Source organism: Clarias gariepinus, chromosome 21, assembly GCF_024256425.1.
Source record: "Clarias gariepinus isolate MV-2021 ecotype Netherlands chromosome 21, CGAR_prim_01v2, whole genome shotgun sequence".
Taxonomy (NCBI): Eukaryota; Metazoa; Chordata; class Actinopteri; order Siluriformes; family Clariidae; genus Clarias; species Clarias gariepinus.
Window position 1 is genome coordinate 21507070 of NC_071120.1, and position 22925 is coordinate 21529994.

The 22925-nt window shown below is 39.0% G+C and overlaps 1 protein-coding gene across 5 annotated transcripts in view; it reads left to right on the forward strand.

Moving 5' to 3' along the window:
* Positions 1-858: 858 nt before the first annotated feature.
* arid3c (AT rich interactive domain 3C (BRIGHT-like)) overlaps positions 859-22925 on the forward strand; it is a 64367-nt gene continuing 42300 nt past the window's right edge. For 3 of the 5 annotated variants that reach the window (XM_053481136.1, XM_053481138.1, XM_053481137.1), the window contains exons 1-3: positions 859-1211; positions 1599-2219; positions 9441-9548. In XM_053481136.1, coding sequence (XP_053337111.1) covers positions 1173-1211; positions 1599-2219; positions 9441-9548 — 768 coding nt within the window. In that variant the 5' untranslated portion in view covers positions 859-1172. The remainder of the gene's footprint in view (positions 1212-1598; positions 2220-9440; positions 9549-22925) is intronic. The other 2 variants (XM_053481139.1, XM_053481140.1) reach the window with 1 other exon arrangement.

Genomic DNA, 22925 nt, shown 5'->3' on the forward strand with positions numbered 1-22925 from the left:
AGTTTACATGTGCATTGATGATGTCAGACACAAAATAGCTGGGCTGAAAGATTTTAAGTTGGTGGAACTTTAAGGAGACAGTTACTGTGGCTTAAAATATCAAAGTTGTTCAGCTAACTTGAAAAGTGTAATTTCTCCACACTCATAAATACAAAAAAGTTCTAAATACTCATCAAGGTCTATTATTTTGAACTAATTGTAATGATTTAAGTTAACATTATGTTTGACAACATATGTTTAATTACTTTGAGCATTAGGGTTTACAGTGAGTGGTTTCCTCCCACATGCAGATTAAACTAGTTCCCAAATTGCTCGCAGTCTGTGAATGAGCGTGTATGTGTGTGATCTGCGATGGACTGGGGTACAACCCAATTAGATCAGGGGTATACCCCGTTTTGTGGGATCCAGACGCCCTGTATACAGGATAAAGCGATATAGACGATGAGTGTGTGTGAGTGTATGAGTACTATGTGGAAGGAAAATAGAGAATCCTAGCACTAATATCAGGAGATTGTGTAAACCAGAGTACAGACCATAACCTGATCCAGGGAGCTGTTAGGCAATAATGCTACCTGTTGTCCTGAAAGCATTAGTTAATTATTAATTTATTGCTTAGTTGTAAAACTTATCATTATTTTTTAAACCTTACCATTGTGCCTAAAAGCCTTGAAAGTGTTGAGATTTTTCTGTACAGTTTCAGTACAAATGAACTATGATCAAGTGTGATTCAAAAGTGTCCAATCAGTATGACCAAGGTGAACCGTGTGTATGTGTGTGTCCGGGGTTAGTGGTATTAGACCCTGCCCTCAGTCCTTTATCACTCACTGACGTGTCTGAAGGCGCGCGGCAGCGGGAGGTGCTCAGCTCATCTCATCTCATCTCATCTCACTCGCCTCAAGAGGTCATTCTACCTACAGTTTGCCACTTGTTGCCGAAAGCTTCTCGTCCTGCCGACTCAAATCCGATATACTGTATGTATATATAGTACGAGAGTTCTTCCCCCCCTCCACACACACGCACACACACGCACACTCTCTCGCACACAACAGATTTCCTCGCGATCGCAGCAGCTCAATGTTGGAGCAGGACTACCACAGAGACGTCTGACCTGCAGCCGAAGAGGGACAGTTTCGAGCCAGTTCGTTGCCTTTGACGGGACGGGGGAAAGAAGCATGGTTGACAACACGAGCATAGCAACTAAATCTGCCTTGGTGAGTGAGAACATATATCTGCTTATAGCTGTATGGGGTGTAATATGGTTAGACTTGGTTGTCAGTTTACTGATAGATACACAAGACTGAAGAGACGTCTTCGGGTTAATGTGTCTCATTTTATTTAAACATTTCAATCTGTCATACAAGAACGCGCACGGAGAACTTTTTGCGCGTTCATGTTTTGCCTAAGAATTAATGGTGTTAATATGAACTCCTGTCGCTGTGCTTGTATGATTATTATTATTATTAGTTTGTTTTTAGCAAGCATGCACTTCTGGCAGGCGGTCTAACTTTGACGTTGACTGGGAACTTTTAGGACCGTCTCGTTTTTTAGGGTTAGGACTCGAACCTGACGTTCTTCTGCTCTGTCCCTGTTTTGCGCAGCAAGCCGCGTTTACGTCTGCAAGCCCGCTGCCGCTGCTTGTGCCCGGTGCACACGGCCACCTCTCGGGCGCGCACTCGCATCAGCCCCCCGGCGGCGGCGGCGGCGGCGCCGGGATGAAGCTCGAGGCTGTCATGGAGAACCTGCAGCGACAGCAGGCCGCGCGCTTGGCGCTCGAGGAGAAGCTGCGCAGCCAAGCCGAGAAGGACAAGGACCTCAGGGCTGTTTTGCAGCAGCAGCAGCACGAGCTCGCCTTCCGTCACTACCAGGCGTCGGTGCGCGGAGCCCTGGAGGCGCACAGGATGGCGGTGGTTCAGCCGCGCGCCACAGAGGACTCGGACGCGGACGACGAGCGCACCGCGCTGGACGACGACGAAGACGAGAGGGACATGGAGGAGGAGGAGGAGGAAGACGACAGCGCGAACGACGACGGCGACGTCTTCGAAGGACCGCTGGCGCACTTCGCGCCTCGCCACGCCGCGCGCTCCGGGGACGCCGAGTCGCCGAAAAGCGCGCATGCGCTCTCCAGAGTTCAGCCCCCGTACACGGTGGCCCGGGAACCCGAGTCTCCGAATGCTCAGCCCCAGCATCACGAGTGGACATACGAGGAGCAGTTTAAACAGGTAAGAAAGTATGAACAGGAATAATATATATATATATATATATATATATTAAAGTCAGTTTAAAGTCCTGGACACACCACATCACCATAAATAACACATCTGGAATGTTGCTTCATTCACTTTCCAAACTATTAATTATAATAATAATAAAATTTATTTACAGTGCCCAAATTATTACAATGAATTAAAATCTTTGCCTTGTGCATCTTAACAATCTGCACAAAAACTAATCTTGTATTTAACCTGTGTTATTAATCATTCGCTTATTCTGTAAATAAGTAAGAGAATCCTGAGGATATTTACACACATGTACTCGAATATACAGTAGGTATTACTAATGTTTACACAGTTATGCCATGAAATCATACTGGTGTAGTCCTCCTCTAATTTTTCCCAGAAGATAGCTCAAGTGTGTTCCCTGAGGATAATTTAGATTGATACAACAAAGGCCAAGCTCTTAAGCTAACTCAGATCTATACCGAGTGGGCCTGGATGGACTTTTCATTCTTTATTTATGATAGATCATCTTAAGCTAGGGCTAAATGAGAAATGTACATTAGGGGCTGCATTAGCGTATGCACCGGTGTAATTTAAGCATAGAAATGTAATTCAAATAAGAGTATTAGCCTTAATTGAGGTTTATATAATGGAACATGAGGCTATAAGATCTCTTCTTCTCCTTTTCTTCTTCTACTTCTTCCTCTTCACATATGAAATCAGACGTTCATGGAAAACTGATGGTGTAACATGAAATATTAAATTATTGGAATAATAATGTGAAAGATATATATATAAAAATACACAATATACAATGCAAGGTTTGAAGTTTGAAGTTATCATGATTCATATGAAGGGAGGTTTGTCATGGTTTAAAATTCTACAGAAATAGCAAGCATGTTATCAAAACATCTTAATTAAAGCTGTTTGAAATGCAAAATGTTTCTAAAAGCGATAAGTTTAAATGCACATTTTGATTGCACAGGCTTTGCTAAGACGTAATTAATTTCACAATAGTTAAACAAGTGCAGTTTGTGATCAATTTTAAGATATTGTCACAAATCAGGAACAATGAAAGGACGCCTGTGGCATTTGGCAGACTCAGTGGAGCCGGTATACTGCCTGTTTTTGACATTGCACAAGAAAACCAAATTTAAAGGCAATAAATGACACTTTGAAATAAGAACAAGATGTGGCTTTACGGGAAAGGGGGGCGGATTTCGTTGCACACAGTAACCACGCTTCTTATCTCTGCATTTATGACAGGGACTAAAGGCAGCTTGTCTGTTTTGTTTTGCGAGATTAAGTACTGTTTGACTTTTGGGCAGGAAAGACAACACTTTACACAAAATTAGGCTTATAAAACATTAATTTTTAATAAATTTTTTTAAATAAATTTGGTTCTAAATAAATCATGACAAATTAGATTTATTTGTTTTAGTATTAAATGGCTTCTATAGTTTTTATCGTTTTGACCGGGTTACCTTAGTACTTTATATAACACAGTGCTTGAGTAAAAAACCTTAAACCGTGGGAGAATCAAAAGGCAAGTCACCCACTGAGAAAAAAAAACCTGCGAAAGTAAAAGTGGAAGTCCCTGCTATATCATAAACTGTTGTTTAAAAAAAATGAAAGAAGGAAAAAAAGGAGGTGAGGAATTATGTGGTGGGTTTGGCAAGAGAGCAGAAAACTAGGGTTGGTGGCTTTCCAATCTGGCGCTTGACCAAAAATGCTGGAATCTCCATCTCTCGCAGTGTGCGTGTGTGTCGGCTGGTGGCCAAGCCATTACGAAACAAGAGCAAACTGCATACTTCGACACAAACCAGCCATACAAATGTGCACGTGCGTGAGTGTGTGTCCACAAAGAGGAACACCTAGTGCAGATATTCACATGTACTAATCCACATGCCCCCTCAGAAGCCTGCGAGTGTAGTTTTAGGATTTCCTGCAATTTTTTTTTACTTGTTTGGCATTGTATTCACACATTTCTATTCAGAAATGTTTGGTGTTTTTTTTTTTCGTCAAGATGATGTAATCAATTATCTCCTTCCTGTAAAATGATGACAAAGATCAATGTGTCGTTTAAACACTAATATAATTATTTGCCGTGAAATAAGGGTTCCAGTCAAACAATGTGCGTCTTTCGTTCTTTTAAGAGGATCTATCCGATTGCTCGGTTTGTCCTGACCTTTGGATTCAGAGCTCAGGTTAGATCTCCACACCATCGTTGTCTTCCTGATGTTGTGAAAACATTAAAAACTCACAGAATGGCTTTTTTCTCCCATAACGAGGCTCTTAGTAGGCTTATAGAAGGGGGGCTGGGAATTGATGACGGGGTGATGGGAAGGCAGCGTCGGTGTATGATTTCACTACAGAAGCCTGCAGAGAGGTTTGTGTTTCCCTCTTTTGTTTGCTTTGGCAGATCTAGGCTAAAGCCCGGCTTCTTAACTCTGAAAGCGTTAACTCGAAAATCTAGTAAGTATTTGCTGTAAGGGTAATGCACTTGTAAGCATTATTACAGCCATTTTTTCTATATTTTTATATGAATAAATAAACAGATTTTTTTTCATTATCATCGTTATTCTCATGCACATTCCTGAAATGTCTGCTGTATTTATTTTTTAACAATAAATAAATATTTCCCAGATATGGACAAGATTACTTAGTATTAAAGCAGCTGTCAGTGATCTAATTCACACTCTGAGGAACTGAAGATAGTAGCTGAACATTTCTTGGACAAAAAAAAGGGAAATGAGGCAATTGTGAAATCACTGAAAGGAAGGAGAAGTTCCTTCTTAGGCAGGAAGCCAAAATAGCTTTGTGATTAAACAAACATTGATAACACACAGGGGGTTTCATAATACCTATTCTTTATTTTGCAGTACACTTTAAAGGGATTAAAATATACCCATTTGTCCATGTGCACCAGAGCTTGATTGATGGTTAGAGGAAGCTGGATAGATCAGACATAACTCCTGATTACTGTGATCTTTTTAAAATAACCGACCCATTATTTTTGACTTATACAGCACGGACACACGTGTATCAGAAGTTTTTTTTTAATTTTTTTAAGTCCACTCCAGCCCCTTTTATTTGGCTCTGAAATGCTGAGTCCAGAATGTCATTAAGCTGCACAGCATGTGGCCTGAAACATATGCATGGAACAAAAGCCTTTATATGACAAGGAGGTCATGTTTTTTTTTTCTTTACCCAGTAGCAGCAGCGTTAATGTACTGTGGAGTGTCAGCCGGCCCTTCAGACTGTAACCAGTGGTCACTCATTTGGAATATGTTCCATTCATTAAAAAAAATTAACACCGTTTCTGGCAGTTTAGGAACGTCTACAAGGTCATTATTACACAAACCATATTATTCAAACTTTAGAATACTTTTGAGCCAGCTTTTTTTTTTAAACACTGGTCTCAGATCAGCAGCTCATAAATAAACACCAAAAAAAAACCTTCTTTGTTGCTAAGTGACTGGTGTCTTGTCAGAGCACTCGGTTCTAAAGCTGTGTTTGTCAAAGCCCAGCTCTTTATTCAAGATCTGTCAGTGAAAGTATGCATGGAACTTTTTCACCATAACTCAAGCAAGGAGTGCCAATAAAATGCCTTTGGGGACACAATGTGCCATTGAAGCGCTTGTGTTTTGTCAGCAAAGGGCTCCTTATTCATTAAAAACACAGCCTGACTGGCTTGTTTGAACAGCCTTCTTCTATGTGAGTGTTAGATTTTTATTTGTGCTACCCCGGTATTGCTGAAACTGCCTTAAGTCACTGGGCCAGCTTGGTCAGTTTGCGCTGTGGCTGATTGTGATTTCAGAAACTGGATTAAAGTTGAAACCATGATCTTTATGTTTGCCGCCTGTGTTCATTTGGCGAATACTTTGAATTTGTTTTCAGTCTTTTTACTCCTTTGTTGTCCGGTCATATATAATGGAGTTGGTTATTTTTAGTTTTTGTTAAACCTGTTTTTTTTCCTCATTGTCAAGACTAAAAACAAACAGTCCCTTTTTTCAACTTTCCAAATATAAAACTAATTATAAAACTAATCCCAGATGTCCCAGAACCTTTCTTCCTTTTTAATATGCAAGTGCTCTGTAAAGGTTGTTTTAAAACATCTAAACCATACATCTACAATTGTGTTCCGAACATTCATTAGCTCCCTCATAGGGACATGGGCACATTTACTTAACATTACTCTTTTTACTTTTGTCACTCAACCGTACTATGGTCCATTCACCTGACAAGACTAAATAAATGTGCCAAGTTGACCTAGCTGAAGGTATGTGGGGTTAACAGGCTACTATTACTGAGAAAAAAAGATACATGCATATATATAAACATACTTTGATGCTTTGACTTGTTTAGGTTAGATAAAAAATAAACAAGTCGCGAGCATCAAAGTATGTTTATATATCATTAACATTAGTATTGCTACTGTTCGTATAACTTTATTATAGCCAGTATACCTACATTAATTTACTAAATATTAATGACTAAATATACATTTTATATATATTTGAGCACTAGACTCAGTTTTTGTTTATGTCATATTTGTTTGACTTTGAATCCAAACATTTTCAATGCCATTTTTCTTACTGCATAATCAGAAGGGTACTAGTATGTTTTGCCGTCTTTCTTACTGCATGATCGAACTAGACCATTCCCTGATCTAGTTAACAGCCTTGAGAGCTTTTTGTTTAACACATCTCCAGAGCCCTACCCCTAGAGGAGTAACACATTACTTTGTTAGCCAGAGTTTCACAGTACAGTAACTGCATGGTTTTCTCAAACTTGGCGTCAAGTGATTACAAAGCTTTTGCCTTGAATTGAGGGTTGTGGAGCTTGATTGTGCATTGGCTTTCAAAGCATGTTATTAGGCATGCAACTATTTGAGGTTAGAGGTGTTTTGGTCACCAGCAGTCAAAGTCATGCACGGATGCATTGCGAGATCGGGTGATACATTGCTTTGAGTTCAGTAGGCAAATGAATCTCTTTTACATAAAACCAGTGTGCTGTGGACATTATGGGTTAGTCTTGGCTAGTTTTTGCAAGTTACCACGTTCATCAGTTGTCTGATAAATACATGTAGATATACAGGTTTTACAACCTAAGAGTTTGCATTGAGATACTTGAGGTATGAGTTAACATTTTGAACCATATAACACCCCAGAGCAAGGGTTTATCTTATAGGATATGTACAGTATTATTACAGTCACACCTATACTTCCTGATAATGGCATATATTTATGTTAGATAAAGTATGCACCCTTAAAACGAACATGCAAAACCAATTTTATTCCACACTAGTCTGTTCCAACTACTGCAGTGAATGTAAAGCTCTGTAAATATTTGTAGTTTTTATTAGTTAGGGTTAGCTATAACAGGAATGGACTTATTATTGCTTTTTATATGTATGTAAAGTACAATAATTTGCAAAAGTCTTAAGCAACCCCTCAATTCTTCATAATAAATGAAATAAAAAAAATAAAAAAAATTTATACAAATAAAGAGATTAAATGTTTTACTGTGACTTGCTGCGAAAAATATGGTTGTTTATGTAACAACCTCAGCAGCAACCTCATTTCCCCTCTCGTCCGTTCCAACCACTCAGCATTCAGCATTCAGCTGATCATCTGTCTTCATATGCACCCGGTTCTTACTGATTCATGCCTTACGTTAGATGTTTGTATGCTTGAATGATTCATAGGTCACTGTGTAGCCTAACAAACAAACAACATTCCACTGAAACTGCTTTGGTACTGGACTGAAAATGAGTACCAAAAACTTAGCAAAAAGGTCCTTCAGGAAGCCTGGAGCACTATTCCCCAAGACTACGTTAAAAATAAAAGAAAGTCTGACTTAAGTTTAAGTCTTTTGCACAGTACTACAGAATATGTGTGCTTAATTCCCATTAAATAACAAAAGTAGGAGGACTTAATTGATTAAAGCCGTTTTGCAGTTAGTAGTAGGATACAATTTAAGCAAAGGATTGAACTCGAATTCAGAATTTCCATAAACTCATAAAGTTACACAAAGTTTTCAGTCTTATAAACAGCAATAAGCTACCCGACTTTACTTTAAGCTTAAATAGCTTGATTTCCAAGCGATATCAATAAAACATTCCTTCGCCTACAGCAGAGATACAGGAGGGAGCTCAGGTCGCATGTCATCAGTCTCGCTCCATATGGCCCTACGTGTCAGCGTTAATTACAGGAAGGACTGGTAACATAAGATAGGTCAGAATCAAGCACATAGTATACCCAGGCTGAAGGCAAGCATCAGATATTCACATCTCCAAGATTAGCTTCCTCAACTACCCCCACACAAACACACACCGGTTTATTGAGTTACAGAAGCCTGATTGGTTTGCGTGGGTCATACTGTACTGTAGGCACGGGAACAACGACAGGAAGTAGGAAGGTTTGGATGGTTTAAGTTGACTCTAATTAACAAATCTTTGTTCCAAGCTGCCAAAATCTAAATTTTTATTAACAGGCTGGAATTAGTTTTTTTTTTTTTATGGAGCTCATGCTTTTCTTTTTCTGATTATGTAACTTGATAAATTAGGAGCACACATTCAGTAACAGATTAAAACCTCAAAGGAATCCAAAACAGGTTCTGATAAGTGTGGAACTTTGCACATGCCCATACTCCTGTTGGGAAAACAAATGGTTTTTTACGACCTGCAACAGCCAAGGCATGAATGTAGTCAAATGTAGTGAGCCCGATTGTGAATTGTGTAGATTTTCACCTTGAATGCAAATCTACCCGAGCATTGACTGCGGTGCATAGGGGCCGTCCAGTGTAACATAAGTGAATTACCTCGCTGCTAATGTCACTAACAGAGGAGGTCTGTTTGTTTTGATGATTGAGTGGCCTGCTAATTCAGTTTAGCAACTGATCCCTTTGCACTAGAGGAGAGAGAGATAAAAAAAAAAAGAAGAAGCAGGGCGGAAGAGGAAAAAAGAAAGCAACCAGCAATTTTTTTTTTTTTTTTTTTGCATGAGTGCATCTTTTTGTTACAATATAAAACTGTATAAAGTGCATTTTTTTACCACCTGAGATTGTTCTTATTTTATCTGCTCTTTAATGGAATTTCTGCGCTGTTACACAGAAATGATTGTACATACACTATATATTGTATGTAAGTTTTAAATATGGATGATCTGTGAGTAAATACCATCTGCCATGATTTCAACTGTGCCCTTGACATGTGTTCAGTCAGGAAAAGACAGCCAACCTGGGAGCGATGCGGGTAATTCAAGCGTTCCTTTCCGTGGTGGTGGTGGTGGTGGTGTTGGTGGTGGCTCCTCGTCTCTGATTCAGGAGGTTAGTAAAATCCCCCGTCACGCTCCCTGTTTCTGTCACTTGAGTCTCACTCACACCCCACCCCCTCCCTGCTTTACAATGAGAAACGTTTTACTAGTCTTACTTGTCCTAGCCATCTAACATAGTAACAGTCAAGAGAACTAACAGCCTTCTTCATTCTGACCCTGATCAAATCCTGAAAGTTATTGAATAAAGACGACTACAGGTTGTAATAATCTTTGCATGATGATGAGAGTTGATGAATGAAAAAAGTAAAGGATTGATCTTAATTCACACCTTTTACACACCAGGACACAGCAGGTTTTACAGAGACAAATCAAGTTGCTTAGGTGACATCCTTCAGTGACGTTCCAGGTCCAGGATCCACAAGTCATGAATTAGTGCCTTAAGCATGTCTTACTATTTACTTCTCGGTCTGCATGAAGGTGAGAGGGCCCGCTTTGTTTTTAATGGCCTCCGATGAATTCGGGGGTCAATTAGAGTCTGGATTCCACAGCCATGTGATACGACTCCCCTTACCTTGACAAAAGAATTCTCAATCCCTGTCTCCACTTTTGTCCCGCAGGCGAAGTCGTATCTCGTTTCAGTTCTCCCTAAAAACCCAAGAACATTCTCTTACCATGGAACTAATTGACTTTTGTTTAGCTCAAAATGGGAATACACTAACACCCACGTGCTAAAAGAGTTGTGTGTCACAGGGAAGACACAGGGTGCTATTTCCCAACACAGAAGCAGGCCATGGTTAATAGGCCGTACTGGAAGCTGCTGGAGGCTGTTTGTTTAACAGGTTTTCACCCCTGCACCCCATTCCTCTCCCACAGCTGTACAAATGATTTTTCAGGCCTGATGGGAACAATGAAGCATTTTGAATGAGAATTTAAGTTACCTTCTGGTAGCTGAAAATGGCAGATTACTTACACAGTTGAGTAACCAGTACAGGGATGTTGGTAGCCAGTGAATCTCTTTATGACGTGATACTACAGAGTTGCATTGACCTCATATACATCCTGCCTTCAAATACAAAGTCGGGTGGGTAAATTTATTTCAAAAACCCGAGACAAAATTACTATTAATATGGTCGGAAGTCAAGATGTTAATATTTTTTTTCATTGAATTGACATCCTCACATTTTTCTTTTATATGATTTAATAATATATATTTCAATATATATATATATATATATTAATGACTGGAACAGACTATAGGTCCGTCACAACCCTGACCAGGTTACAGCATTTAATGAAGATAAATAAAACAATCTATGATATCTATGTTGAGTTTTATGTGCACAGAGATGACTATAACTCTGTTGTTGCTATGAACAGTTCATCAACCCAAGTGTACCACTAATACCACTGACATGGTTTAAAACATCCCAGTATCACCTGAACGCTTGTACCAATGCAAACTAAAAAGAAATAAATAAAATAATAAGTGCTTAGTGGAAATCCAGGGAAAGAACATTACATTCATTACGTTTAGGGAAAGACTAAAATCAGTAATTGTATAGGCACAAATTTATATATATATATATATATATATATATATATATATATATATATATATATATATTAATGTATTTATATATAAGTAATAAGTACTTTTCACGCAAGTAAAATATCTAGGCTTATGATCTGTTAATGTTAAACCTATTAAATAGAATTATGTAACTCATTTATTGTAGTAATATGTAAAATAATATGTAAAAATCTACAGTGTGATAGGAAATCATTATACTAGAAAAGCTAATGATAATTCATGATAAGCTTATCTAATGTCCTCAACTTTTGCGATGAACGTTCCGCACATTTAAAAATAATATACACACTAAGCTAGCCGTCTCCTAGCAAGATCCTGTGACCGAATGACAGGACACACTTTGATTAATTGGGTTAGAGTCCATATCCGTGGACATCTTAGCAGTAAAACAGTCACTTCTGGTTGCCACCAAGCTCGAATACAAGCAAGGAAGCAATTAGTACATTTAGATTGAAGTCCACACAAAATCAATACAAACCAGATACAGCTCCTAATCTAGTCGAGCCTCGGCGGTTCCTCGCTTTATTTTTGTTCATCTGTCCGCTTCAAAACAGGAAAACACATTGGAGGGAAAACTAACAAGGTCTGCGTGTTCATCTGTTAACTACCTCGGTCACAATTAAAAGGAGTCAACAGGAATTTGACTTTTGTTCAAGATAAACGTTTAAAATGTACCAGCTAAGGACGATTATCTACGTTTCTAAAAAGCAACCAGTTCTAACGAATCTTTTAGAATGAGGCCTAAATAGGATTTTGACATAGTAATGGATTTGTTTTCCTTCTCCAGCTCCATTCTTACAATGCCTATGACAAACCTTTAGCAGGAAAAAGGTTTACGAAGGAGATGAAAGATCAATATTGATCCTTTTTGGAAAGGGGGGGCAAAACAAAAAAAAATCCAATGGAGGCCTGTATACGCAGTTCTGGAGCGGGTCAGCACTTCTGTACAGGATTTGGGGTTATTCGTGCTATCAGATGGAGCATAAGGCTAGTTCAGCCATGCTGGCCCCTCTTTAGGGGGTGATCGCAGACCAATAAAAGTTTATAACAGATAGCAGAGAGGAAGTCATTTGTAGAGGAACCCCACTGAACAATTAAGAGCCATGGCACTTTTAGGCATGGGCAAGAATGTCTATTTTTATGTGGCCTGAGGTGAGACTTAGTCACATTAACAGTTTGATTAAAGGACGGGTGTAAATTTCGTGTAAGACAGCTGAGCAATATTGCACAACTGCGGCAAATACTGCAAAAAAAGAAGGAAAAAAAACAAAAAAAACAACGAACGCTCCTGCGCCTTTAAGTTGCCAGAGTAACATGATCCTTTTTAATCAGCATTTGCTTCTGTGAAATCTAACATGGGCTTGCTGACACTTTGTTTCTGTTTAGCATTAGCAGAATCTGATGCCCTTTGACCTACTTGAAGCCCCCTCCCCCGCTTCCACTTCGCCATAAAACAGCATTCGCAGCTCATAGATTCCATACTAGGTCAGAGATCATTAAAAAGATCAAAGAAGGGGGGGGGGGGGGTTTAAAAAAAAGAATCACTGGTGGTGCGTGGCGTGGAAGTCATTGGTTGTGGAGTAGATGGAATCTGTAATGATACAAGTCGAGATGTTTTTTGCGTTTGGCACATGTTCAGTGTTGTGGGTGGGAGGGGCACACCGTTAACGTTGTTTATAATTCGAGCTACCCATATTTCCGTTTGCCAACAGTACGCCCGTTAGCCAGCAGCTGTATGGTTCGACTGTTGAAATGTTGTTGCGCTCTCACATAACCTGGACTCACGTTCCCATCTTGAAATATTCAACACCACAAGCATAAAACTCTTATTTAAAGGCTTTCTCAGCCATGTGATAATAATACGATGGGATCCATAAACAGACTCAAACTTGTTAGTTCAGTAAATAGTTTGGTGCATTTTAAAGCGATCCTGGCTTTTTGTAGTTACGTGGAACAAAAACGTTCATAATATACTGTATAACCCACACGTGTATTACTCAATCCATAAATAATAGATATATCCTACAGATAGCTGATAGTGATCGGAAGGTCAACATGTAATGACTTATATGGTTTCCCCGTCCGTCCACACATTATACTAACGATCTTCACTGCTTTTTTGCAGAGCAGCACTTTCGTTGAATAGGTGTTGCATACTCCGTGAAATGGAAACCATGTACTTAAGTGAATTAAGGTTCTCCTTTTTTGGTTGAACAAGACGTGCTCCGACTAAAGCTGTGATAACACTCGCTTTTAGTGCTAAAACTAATTTTTGGGACCAAAAAAAAAAAAATTTTTCTGTTAACATAAAGTTTTTCTGTTACAGTCCTGTTTATATAACACCTGATTTTTAATGCACAGGAGTCCGTGGCGTGTTTTAACCAACAACAAGGGGAAGTGCTTTCATTTGGGTGTGGGCCCTGAGCGGATTAGATGACAATCACAGGGTTCTTCTTTTTTTTTTTTTTGATGCAACATGAATAGAGGCTCTGGTGGAGGTATACTTTGCCATGATATCTTCCCCATCTGCTTACACAATACTGGTCAGACCATCCTCCTGCAGGAAGGAAATGGCACCCCCCCCCATTACCCCAACCCCCCTCACCTCTTTCCACCCCCACCCCCCAACTGATGATGTGGCAGTCTGAGTCATAAATTTAATAGCCTGCACTCCCCGCCTTTTCCCTCGCCACTCCTTCCTCATTGCCTCAACCCCTTCTCACACCGACCCACCCCCCCACCTCCACCCAGGAGCCCTCCCCAGGTTTGCTGATCTCCTTCCTTCAATTATTTGGCGTCCTGAATTTCTTTTTTTTTTTTTATGTCCCACTCCAATTTGAGTATTGCAACAGAAAGTGGGCACATTCTGCCAACCGAGCTTTACCTTATGACGTGTATATTTTTCCTCCTTGTGCATTGTTTTTGCGTTCGGCCGCACAAGTAGGGAATTGATGAGATGGATCCACTGATTTCCTGTCATTTAATGCCTTGTCGCCATGGCTCTGCTGATTTATGGGTTGATTTATAATCATCTATTACATAAATTAGGTTATCATAATGAAATTAGAGCTTGCGCAGTGGTGGTGGTGGTGGTGGGTGGCGGGGGGCATTATAGGAGAAATGGTTGTGTGCGTATTTGGAAAACTAGATCGCTATCTGCGTTGAATTTCAGATGCCTAAAAAGGGCATTAAAAAAATATCGCAGACATGCACGCACATGCTCAAACTGAACGTATGTTATACAGGCAAGAGATATTTACTATAAGCCCTCGAGGGGGGAAAGTAGTAATAGACATTGAGACAGAAAAACTGTTGAAACCTATCAAACTGGTTGTGGGAAGAAAAGACTAGAGACTGTCATGACAGATTAAGCTGTTTACTATTGCCGAGAATAGGAACGAGGCTTCCTCCTCTTACCGTCTGTTCTTCTACTTCTGAGTTTGTTAATAAAGTTTAAACTTAGCACTTGAGTGAAAACAAATGCTAAGACCTATACATTTCTGATTTTTCCGTCTTATTGTCATCAATACAATTCCCTCGTACTTGTGCAAAAATTTTTGAACCTTGAATTTAGTTGCTGTGAAGATCTGGTGTTTGACATACCCTGGCTATAAATGTTTGCTTCTTTATTTTGGACTAACTTTGTGGAAACCTTTGTATAGATTATACAGATGACTTTGTGCAGTTACGTATATAAACATCAAATGACCTCGCCTCATAAGTCTGCTCATACAGGCATGGTAACCATCTCGAGTCCTGCTGTCAAAGGCCATAAAAGGCGACTTCACACAGGAGCCAGATTGTTGATATGTCACAACAGCTCCTCCTCTATATATGCACATCCTTACACACACACACACACACACAGCTTACATTTAACTCCAGGCAGTCACCATGAACCTTGCTTCAATTGCCGAGACATCTGTGTACTTCTGCGTATCTTGTTAGTGACAAGGAACATGATAAATGTGGCATTATTCTTTTTGAAAACATTGCTGATTTAATAAAGAATATACACCAAGGTGGAAATCAATACTTTAGAAATCCACTCAGATCGTTACTATCAGGCCAGTCGATGTTATCTACAGGATGGGAATATTTAAACTAATCACCTATATATTTGAACTAATCAACTGATGGAGGAAATCATTATTGGCATATTGTGCATCGCAGCTTTAGGTACATTGATTGTTTTTTTGTTTTTGTTTTTTTTACGTTCTGCGTCCTTGCTCTGCCCCATCGGATTGACCGTGTTCATACCCAAGAGTGTAACCGGAGAGAGAAAAGAGCAGCTAATGACTAATCCAGTCTCCTTCTGTATTTTCCACATTGTAGTTGTAAATTATGATGAAAAGCCGACTCAAGCCAACTGATAGCCTGCAGATGTGCAAGCTTAGAGGATCATTATTTGTTGGGAAAAGTGCTTTGGATGCCGTAGTCATATGACCCCGGGTGTTTTATATTACCAAATAGAGATGGAGTGGAATTAAAAAAGCTGAAAACATTTGTCACTCAAAGATGAAGGTGTATATTTTCGCAGATAAGACGTTACATCCTTCTGCTTAAAAACAGGCTGCAGACAAGTTCTGTCAAGTTAAGTGCAAATGAATCAATTAAGCAGATTAGAGAGATATCTTAGAAAGACCTATTCAGCGTGCAGCTCTGTTTGCATAGGCCTCCATTCTCAGCGAGCTTGTGTTATCCCCCCACCCTCCTTTAAAATCCCAGGCTTTTGCCAAGGTCTGCGTCATGCAACACTTTGTTTGACCTCTCCCCCATCGTGTTTGCTCACACTTGTGGCCCTCTGACTTATCTGGCAGCGTTTAGTTGGCCTGGCTCCAGCTGGCTGCTACCACTGCTGCAGCGTGCAGACGATCCGCTACAGATGCCTGAGAGCGGAGAGCGAGATTTATGCTTTAAAGCGAAAGACAGCTGAGGCTGAAGGAATGAAATAGCGTAGCGCAAGCCAAGCGTTCACCTGATCCAGTGTTGATTCAGCTAATACAGTCCATAGCTCATCTTCATTTTTTTCCCCTAGGTTTCTTGTGTAATCTTGTCTTGTTAGCAAGTCTCAGAAACCTTTGAAGAGAAAAAGAGCTTCCCGGAAGGATTGAATTTTTTGCTCCTCTTTTTCAGCATGCAGAGTAGGAGCGTAATTTATTGTTACTATCAGTTATGTATGAGTTTACGGCTCCAAATATCAACATGCATGTTTATGTCTGTATCTACATTTGAACTTAAACCCTTGGTGGGAATGAAAACTTCATAGTTTTGGTTGGGTTTCTTTGGTATAATTGATGCGACCCAGAAAAACTCAAATGCACTTGACAAAAACCTGACCCCCATAAGGTCAGTTTATTCGAGCTCTCGAATATATAGATCTGTGCATGACAGTTTTTAAAACCTGTTATTATTTTTTGTTTCTACATGACAGCTGTAGTTCTGCTTACCAAAATTTTACCCACTTTCCTCAGTGCCACCCTGACCTGGATGAATGAAGGGAAAATGTACATTAAATGCATTATGCAACCATGTGATCCACAATCCTTTGTTTGTCCTGCAGGCTCAATATCTGAATGCCCGCTAATGCCAGCGTGAACACATTATCTGTTGACTTAATGTAAAGTAATGTATTTATATTCGGTTACATCCCTAATTGCAGAAACATAAAGGAAGCAGAAATAGATGAAGAGCTTTGACACTTACTTTACATTTCCTCCAACTTAAAGAGATGCACTGATATAAATCTTGATTTCGGTGACATCTCCATCATTTCTCATCATTCTCTACCTCTGTCTCATTCTTTCCCCTCCTCGAGTCTCAGAGAGGCTACTTAGCGCCAAGGGGAGGGGTCTAGCTGACAGATTGAGCCGGCCGGCCCGGGGTCAGCGGGGTTAAATTGAACAAATCTGTCCATTGACGTCCTGTCTCCTCCACCTTCCTTTAATGTCATTATTGCCAGGTGTCAGAGGGCCAGCGGGCATGTCGCCAACACTGACAACGCAGAACCCTGAGTGGCCGCTTACGCAGACGGGACCTCCCACCATGACAGGCCGCTTTTGTCTTAGAATATTTCAGCAGAGGTAGCAAAAGAAAACATGGACTTCTCCTCCTTGTTCATCCTGCCAGATATATTATTTAGGCCGTGCAGGTACATGCAGATTGGTGCAAAGTGCTGGACTTGACTGAAAGTATATCGTTAAACTGTTTTTATATATTGACCAGCAGAAGACTTTAAATGTTATATTTACATTTATGTTTCATGGTTTTTACCAATATGGGAATTTTACTTTAGGAGTTACAAGGTGGAGTATTTCCTTGAGTAGGTCTCAAATGTTTGGATACAGCAGAAAAATGATAAAGATTCAATATTAAATTTATCAGAATGCTGATCCATTTTTTTAAACTAATTTGTACTAATGTATACACTTGCGGGGAAGAAAATCAGTTCTTTATACAGTCATCGATTGTTCCTTGGTTGTTACACTATATGAAGAAAAAGTGTTTTCCTATTATAACTTGAACCTCTTCAAGAGACCAAGAAGAATTTGTTATATTTCATGTTTCACCTTTAATATACACCCAGATCAGCTATACCAATAAAACCATAAAACATTAAGACAATATTGTGTAGGTTCCCCTTGTGTCATCAAAACAGCTCTGAACCCTCGAGGCATGGCTCCACAAGACCTCCAAAGGTGTGCTGTGGTATCTGGCACCTTAGCCGAAGATCCTTTAAGTGCTCTAAGTTGTAAGGTGGGGCCTACAAGGATCAGAATTGTTTGTCCAGCACATCCCATGGATGCTCGATCAGATTGAGATCTGGGGAATTTGGAGACCAGATTAAGAACCTTGACACAGCAAGATGAGCACTGTGTTCTGATACCTCTTCATCATAGCCAGTATTATTCACTTTTATTTCAGCAATTTGTTGCTGCATTGGGTTTACAGTGGGATCAGACCAGACAAACTGGCCTTTGGTCTCCACGGGAATAAATGACTCCTGAGTGCCCATGATCCTGTCACCAGTTTACTGGTTTATAATTGGTAATCAGTGTAAATGTTATCTCACGATAATGTTACGGCTGCCCGGTGTATTCTCCGCTATATTTCATTTCTATTCCCAAGTGTTGATATATATATATATAAAGGTATTTAGCTCATTCCTAGAATAACACATACAGTATTTAGTTGACTGTAGTGTAGCATTGTAACCTGGGCAGGCTAAAGTGTCACTCCCTGTTATGGCTGAGTTAAAAGGACAATGTATCATTCTTCTTAGTTTTCATATGACCTTAGCAGTACGCTGCCAACATTTTTGGTTAGCGTTGAGCCAATAACTAGACTTCAGCAGCATTGCAACATCAGATAGCAAGAACCGGTGCTAAGTGCTTTGCCAGGTGAGCAGATGCCTCTGACGCCACTTTAGCCGTTTATTAAGCTCAAAAAAAGAAAGGGGCAGTTGAATCATATTTGAACAAATGTAAAGTGGTGCATAATGTCTTTATGTGGTGTTCAGGGTTTTTATTTTATTTTAGGTTCCAATAGTTTAAACAAAATAGGGGGAAAGTTTATGCAAAATCAAGTGGGTAGACATACACCGATCAGCCATAGCATTAGAACCACCTAGGTTTTGGATAATCAATGTTACTTAGTTCACCTGGTCATGGTGTTAGAGTTATGACTGATCGATGTATACAATTCCTCAGAATAAAAAAAAAAAAAAAAAATATATATATATATATATATATATATATATATATATATATATATATATATATATATATATATATATAACAAGCAATAAAAACAAGGTTAACAAGGTTTTTTAACACCTTGTCAAATTTTCTACTTATAAGTAAAAAAAAAAAAACAGTACAATACTAAATACATAATAAACATAATTAAAGATTTACACTAAAAACACACTAAATATCTTCAGAGGGTATGAAACGAATCCCCCAGTCATAAAGATTCCAGGAAGAAGAACAACCACTCTAAATTTAGAGACCTTCATTATCATTGCTGGAGCAAGCATTCATTGAGGATCAGTCATGCGTGTGGGATGAGTTTAGGGTTTATGACTCTCCTCCATGCAGCATTTGACATGTGTGTCAGGGTGTGGCTGTGAGGGGGGATGGTGGAAGCTGACCAAACTTCTGGTCTGGATTACAGCTTTGGATTTTATAACAGCGCAGTTTACCATTGTCTTACCATCGTGTTAGCACCATTTAATGCCCTCCATTTGGCTGGGAAAGGTGGGTAGGTGGGGGAGTTGTTCCTCCGATCTCGTTGTGAACAACAACTTTAAATTTAAACTCATCGTAGCTTGAGAGACAAGATTGTGATTGTTTCAAGTGCATTTTCTAGTGTAGTAGAAACTGCTTTACACGCTTAAGTATAATGTAAAAAAAAAAATAGGTCTCTACATTAAAAGCCATTCTGGATATTTTTTAGAATTTCTTCTCTTTTAATATACAGTGAGGTCAATAAGTATTTGATTACCCTGTGATTTTGCAAGTTTTCTTACTTAGAAATCATGGAGGGTCTACAATTTTCAGCATAGGTGCATTTCCACTGTGAGAGACAGAATCTAAAAGGAAAAAATCGGGAAATCACATTGTATGATTTTTTAACAATTTATTTGTAAATTCCTGTGTCAAACAAGTATTTGATCACTTGTTTATCAGCCAGATTTCTGATTCTTAAAGACCTGTTATTTTGTTTTTAAATAGTCCATATGCTTCTTACGGAGCCACTCCTTGGTTTTTCTGTCTGTGTGCTTTGGGTCTTTGTCATGTTGGAAGACCCAGCCACGACCCATCTTTAATGCCCTGACAGAGAGAAGGAGGTTTTTGCCCAATATGTCACAAATACATGGCCCTATTCATCCTCTCTTAAATACAGTGTAGTCGCCCCGTCCCCTGTGCAGAAAAACACCCCCAGAGCATGATGCTTCCAGCCCCATGCTTCACTGTAGGTATGATATTATTGGGATGATACTCATCATTCTTCTTCCTCCAAACACGGCTAATTGAGTTAAGACCAAAATGTTCTACTTTGGTCTCATCTGACCACAGGACTTTCTCCCATGATTCCTCTGGATCATCCAGATGGTCCCTGGCAAACTTCAGACGGGCCTGGACATGGGCTGACTTAAGCAGAGGAACCTTCCGTGCAATGCAAGATTTTAAACCATGACGTCTTAGTGTATTACTGATAGTAGCCTTGAAAACGATGGTCCCAGCTCTCTCCACGGCATTGACCAGCTCCTCCCGTGTAGTTCTGGGCTGATTCTTCACCATTCTTAGCATCATTGATACCCCTCGATCTACTTAGACTTTGGCTAATTGTGGGGTGCACAGGTGTCTTTATGACAGATTTAAAAAATCATACAATGTGATTTCCGGATTTTTCTTTTTAGATTCTGTCTCTCACCGTGGAAATGCACAGATGCTGAAAATTGTAGACCCCTCCAAGATTTCTAAGTAAGAGAACTTGCAAAATCACAGGGTGATCAAATACTTATTGACCTCACTGTATGCAAGTTTTAGTTTTATGGGTTAAAACAAATGAACAATTTGGTTGGGTAGGAATGAACGCATGCATAATGAGACACATTTGTCTCCAGGAGATGTCTCTGGCACGTCTTAGTAGCACGTAATATGTATCATTTACATAAAAAGGTTCATAATGTATCCCTTTAAATCCTTAACATCCTTAACAAGTACTAACAGGTACTTAAGGTTCAGTTATGTTCAAATTTTATAAATCTTTTGTAGAGTTGCAATATTTTTATTATTTATCTATGGTTTTTGTAAAAAAAAAAAACCTTCCTGGTTAGTTCGTGATGATTAGCTTAAGGACTTAGTTTCATTTTAGTATCATTTACCTAAAAGAAGTGTATATAGTATATCTTAAAAGTTTTACTATAAAAAGTAATTATGGTCTCCAGGTGAAAGATATATTAAATATGGAAAAGTTAAGGGGACAACTTAAGCAACAAGGATTAGTATAGTCAGTTGTATGGTCAGAATACACTTTATAAATTGAAATAAGCTTCATAGATGTTTTTACCCTATATACGTTTAAGTGCCATTGGGTAGTGAAATTCTATGCAAAGTAGATAACATGGAGAGTGTATTTTTAAAATTGCTTCTTATGACTTATTGGATGGTTAATACGTAAGATTAAGGAACTCAATTTGCAGAATTATAAGTGTTTCATAAGTTTCATTATATGTCAGAGGAGGAGAAGAGAAGGGCAGTCAATATGTTTCAAACCATGTAAACTTACCACAAACTTACCACTTACTTCTTTGAAATGAAAATTTTTGTAAAAGGTGACCATTGTGGCAGTAAGCAGTAAAAGATTTCCCAGCTAGTACCAGCGCCCATGTCCCAAGTCGTGAGTTACTGCCACTCACAGCCCAGCGCTGACAGAGCCCTGTTAACTGGTTTCCATCAAGCGCACAGCAGCAGAAGACATTACTCGACTATGATGGGAATTGAATTTGCAGTTATCCTGCTATAAACACACATGTTAAAGTGTTTAAGAAGATAGAGCACCATCTCCCCAAAGTTCAAACATCTACAGTAAATATCTAAAGAACTGTAAAGAAAAGTTGGGTCAAATTCTTTATCGAGGCAGAATGGGCCTCGAACGCTCGAATGTAATGGGAGCGGGTGTGATTCACAAGGTCAATTCAAAATGTCAAAGTAAATCACTTTTAAATGCATTCGTTGTAGGATAAAGACGTAAGCTGACCTTTGGCCGATATATCAATATTCAATATTCAATTTCTCTGTAAATTTAATTTCCATTGGTGCACTGCATAATGTAGAAGGAGAAGATTAAATGGTTTCAGCTGCCTAAATATGTGCTACAACCGAATTTTTGCACAATGGCAAATGAAATCCAAGGTCATTAGCGTCTTCTTAACGTCTTATTGGTGTTACAATTACATTAATTTATGGCATACATCTTTTCTTAGTTTCCTTCCTTAACAGCACATGTTCAAATCTAAGCTTTTGTACTTTTAATTTTGTAATTAAAGTATGCACGTCTAAGCTTAAAATAAAATTCATGTCCTATTATGTGTAAATGAATTATGCAAATTCTAAACCTACTGTATTTTTATTTTCGTTTGGTATCATTTTCAGTGTTCCTAGTAGTGTTTTTCTTTCCCCCATATATGCAGATTAATTAACGGACTGCTTGAAAACCGCTATCACTCTTCAGATTTACATTTTGAATAGTTAATGCATGACTTTACTTTTGCAACATTTGTGCATCTGTATTATTGGCTTCAAAAGTGGGTCAAGACATCTTGTACAAATGCCCTTGTTATGCTCAGAGGCTGCATTTGTCTCCTAAGATCTATTTAAACCTGACCATAATTTGTTACTCAAATGTCTTTTTTGCAAAGTAGGACAGGTTACTTGTTATTTCAGAGCAAAGATACCACAAATCATACTATGTGTGGCTAGGACTATGCTACTCTATCACTCCACCTTTAAGTTAGTAACAGAAATGTGACTTATAGTTAATCTTTTAATTGAGTCATGGAGGTCACAGTGTACTTCAAATCATTTTCATGTGCTTTTATGGCCCGTTTCTATTAATCAGCATAGAAATGATTACTTTGACACTGGACATTAAACCAGTCCCTCATTTGGAACAGTTACACATTAGACAAAGGAAAGGTGTGAGCATGCGGAATGGTGCAGGTTCAAATAGTCTTGCTAGGAAGGTATGAAGTTTCTAACCTTTTACATTTTGATGTTTTTTTTTTTTTTTTTTTTTTATCTGATCAATTAGATATCCAGATGTTCTGTA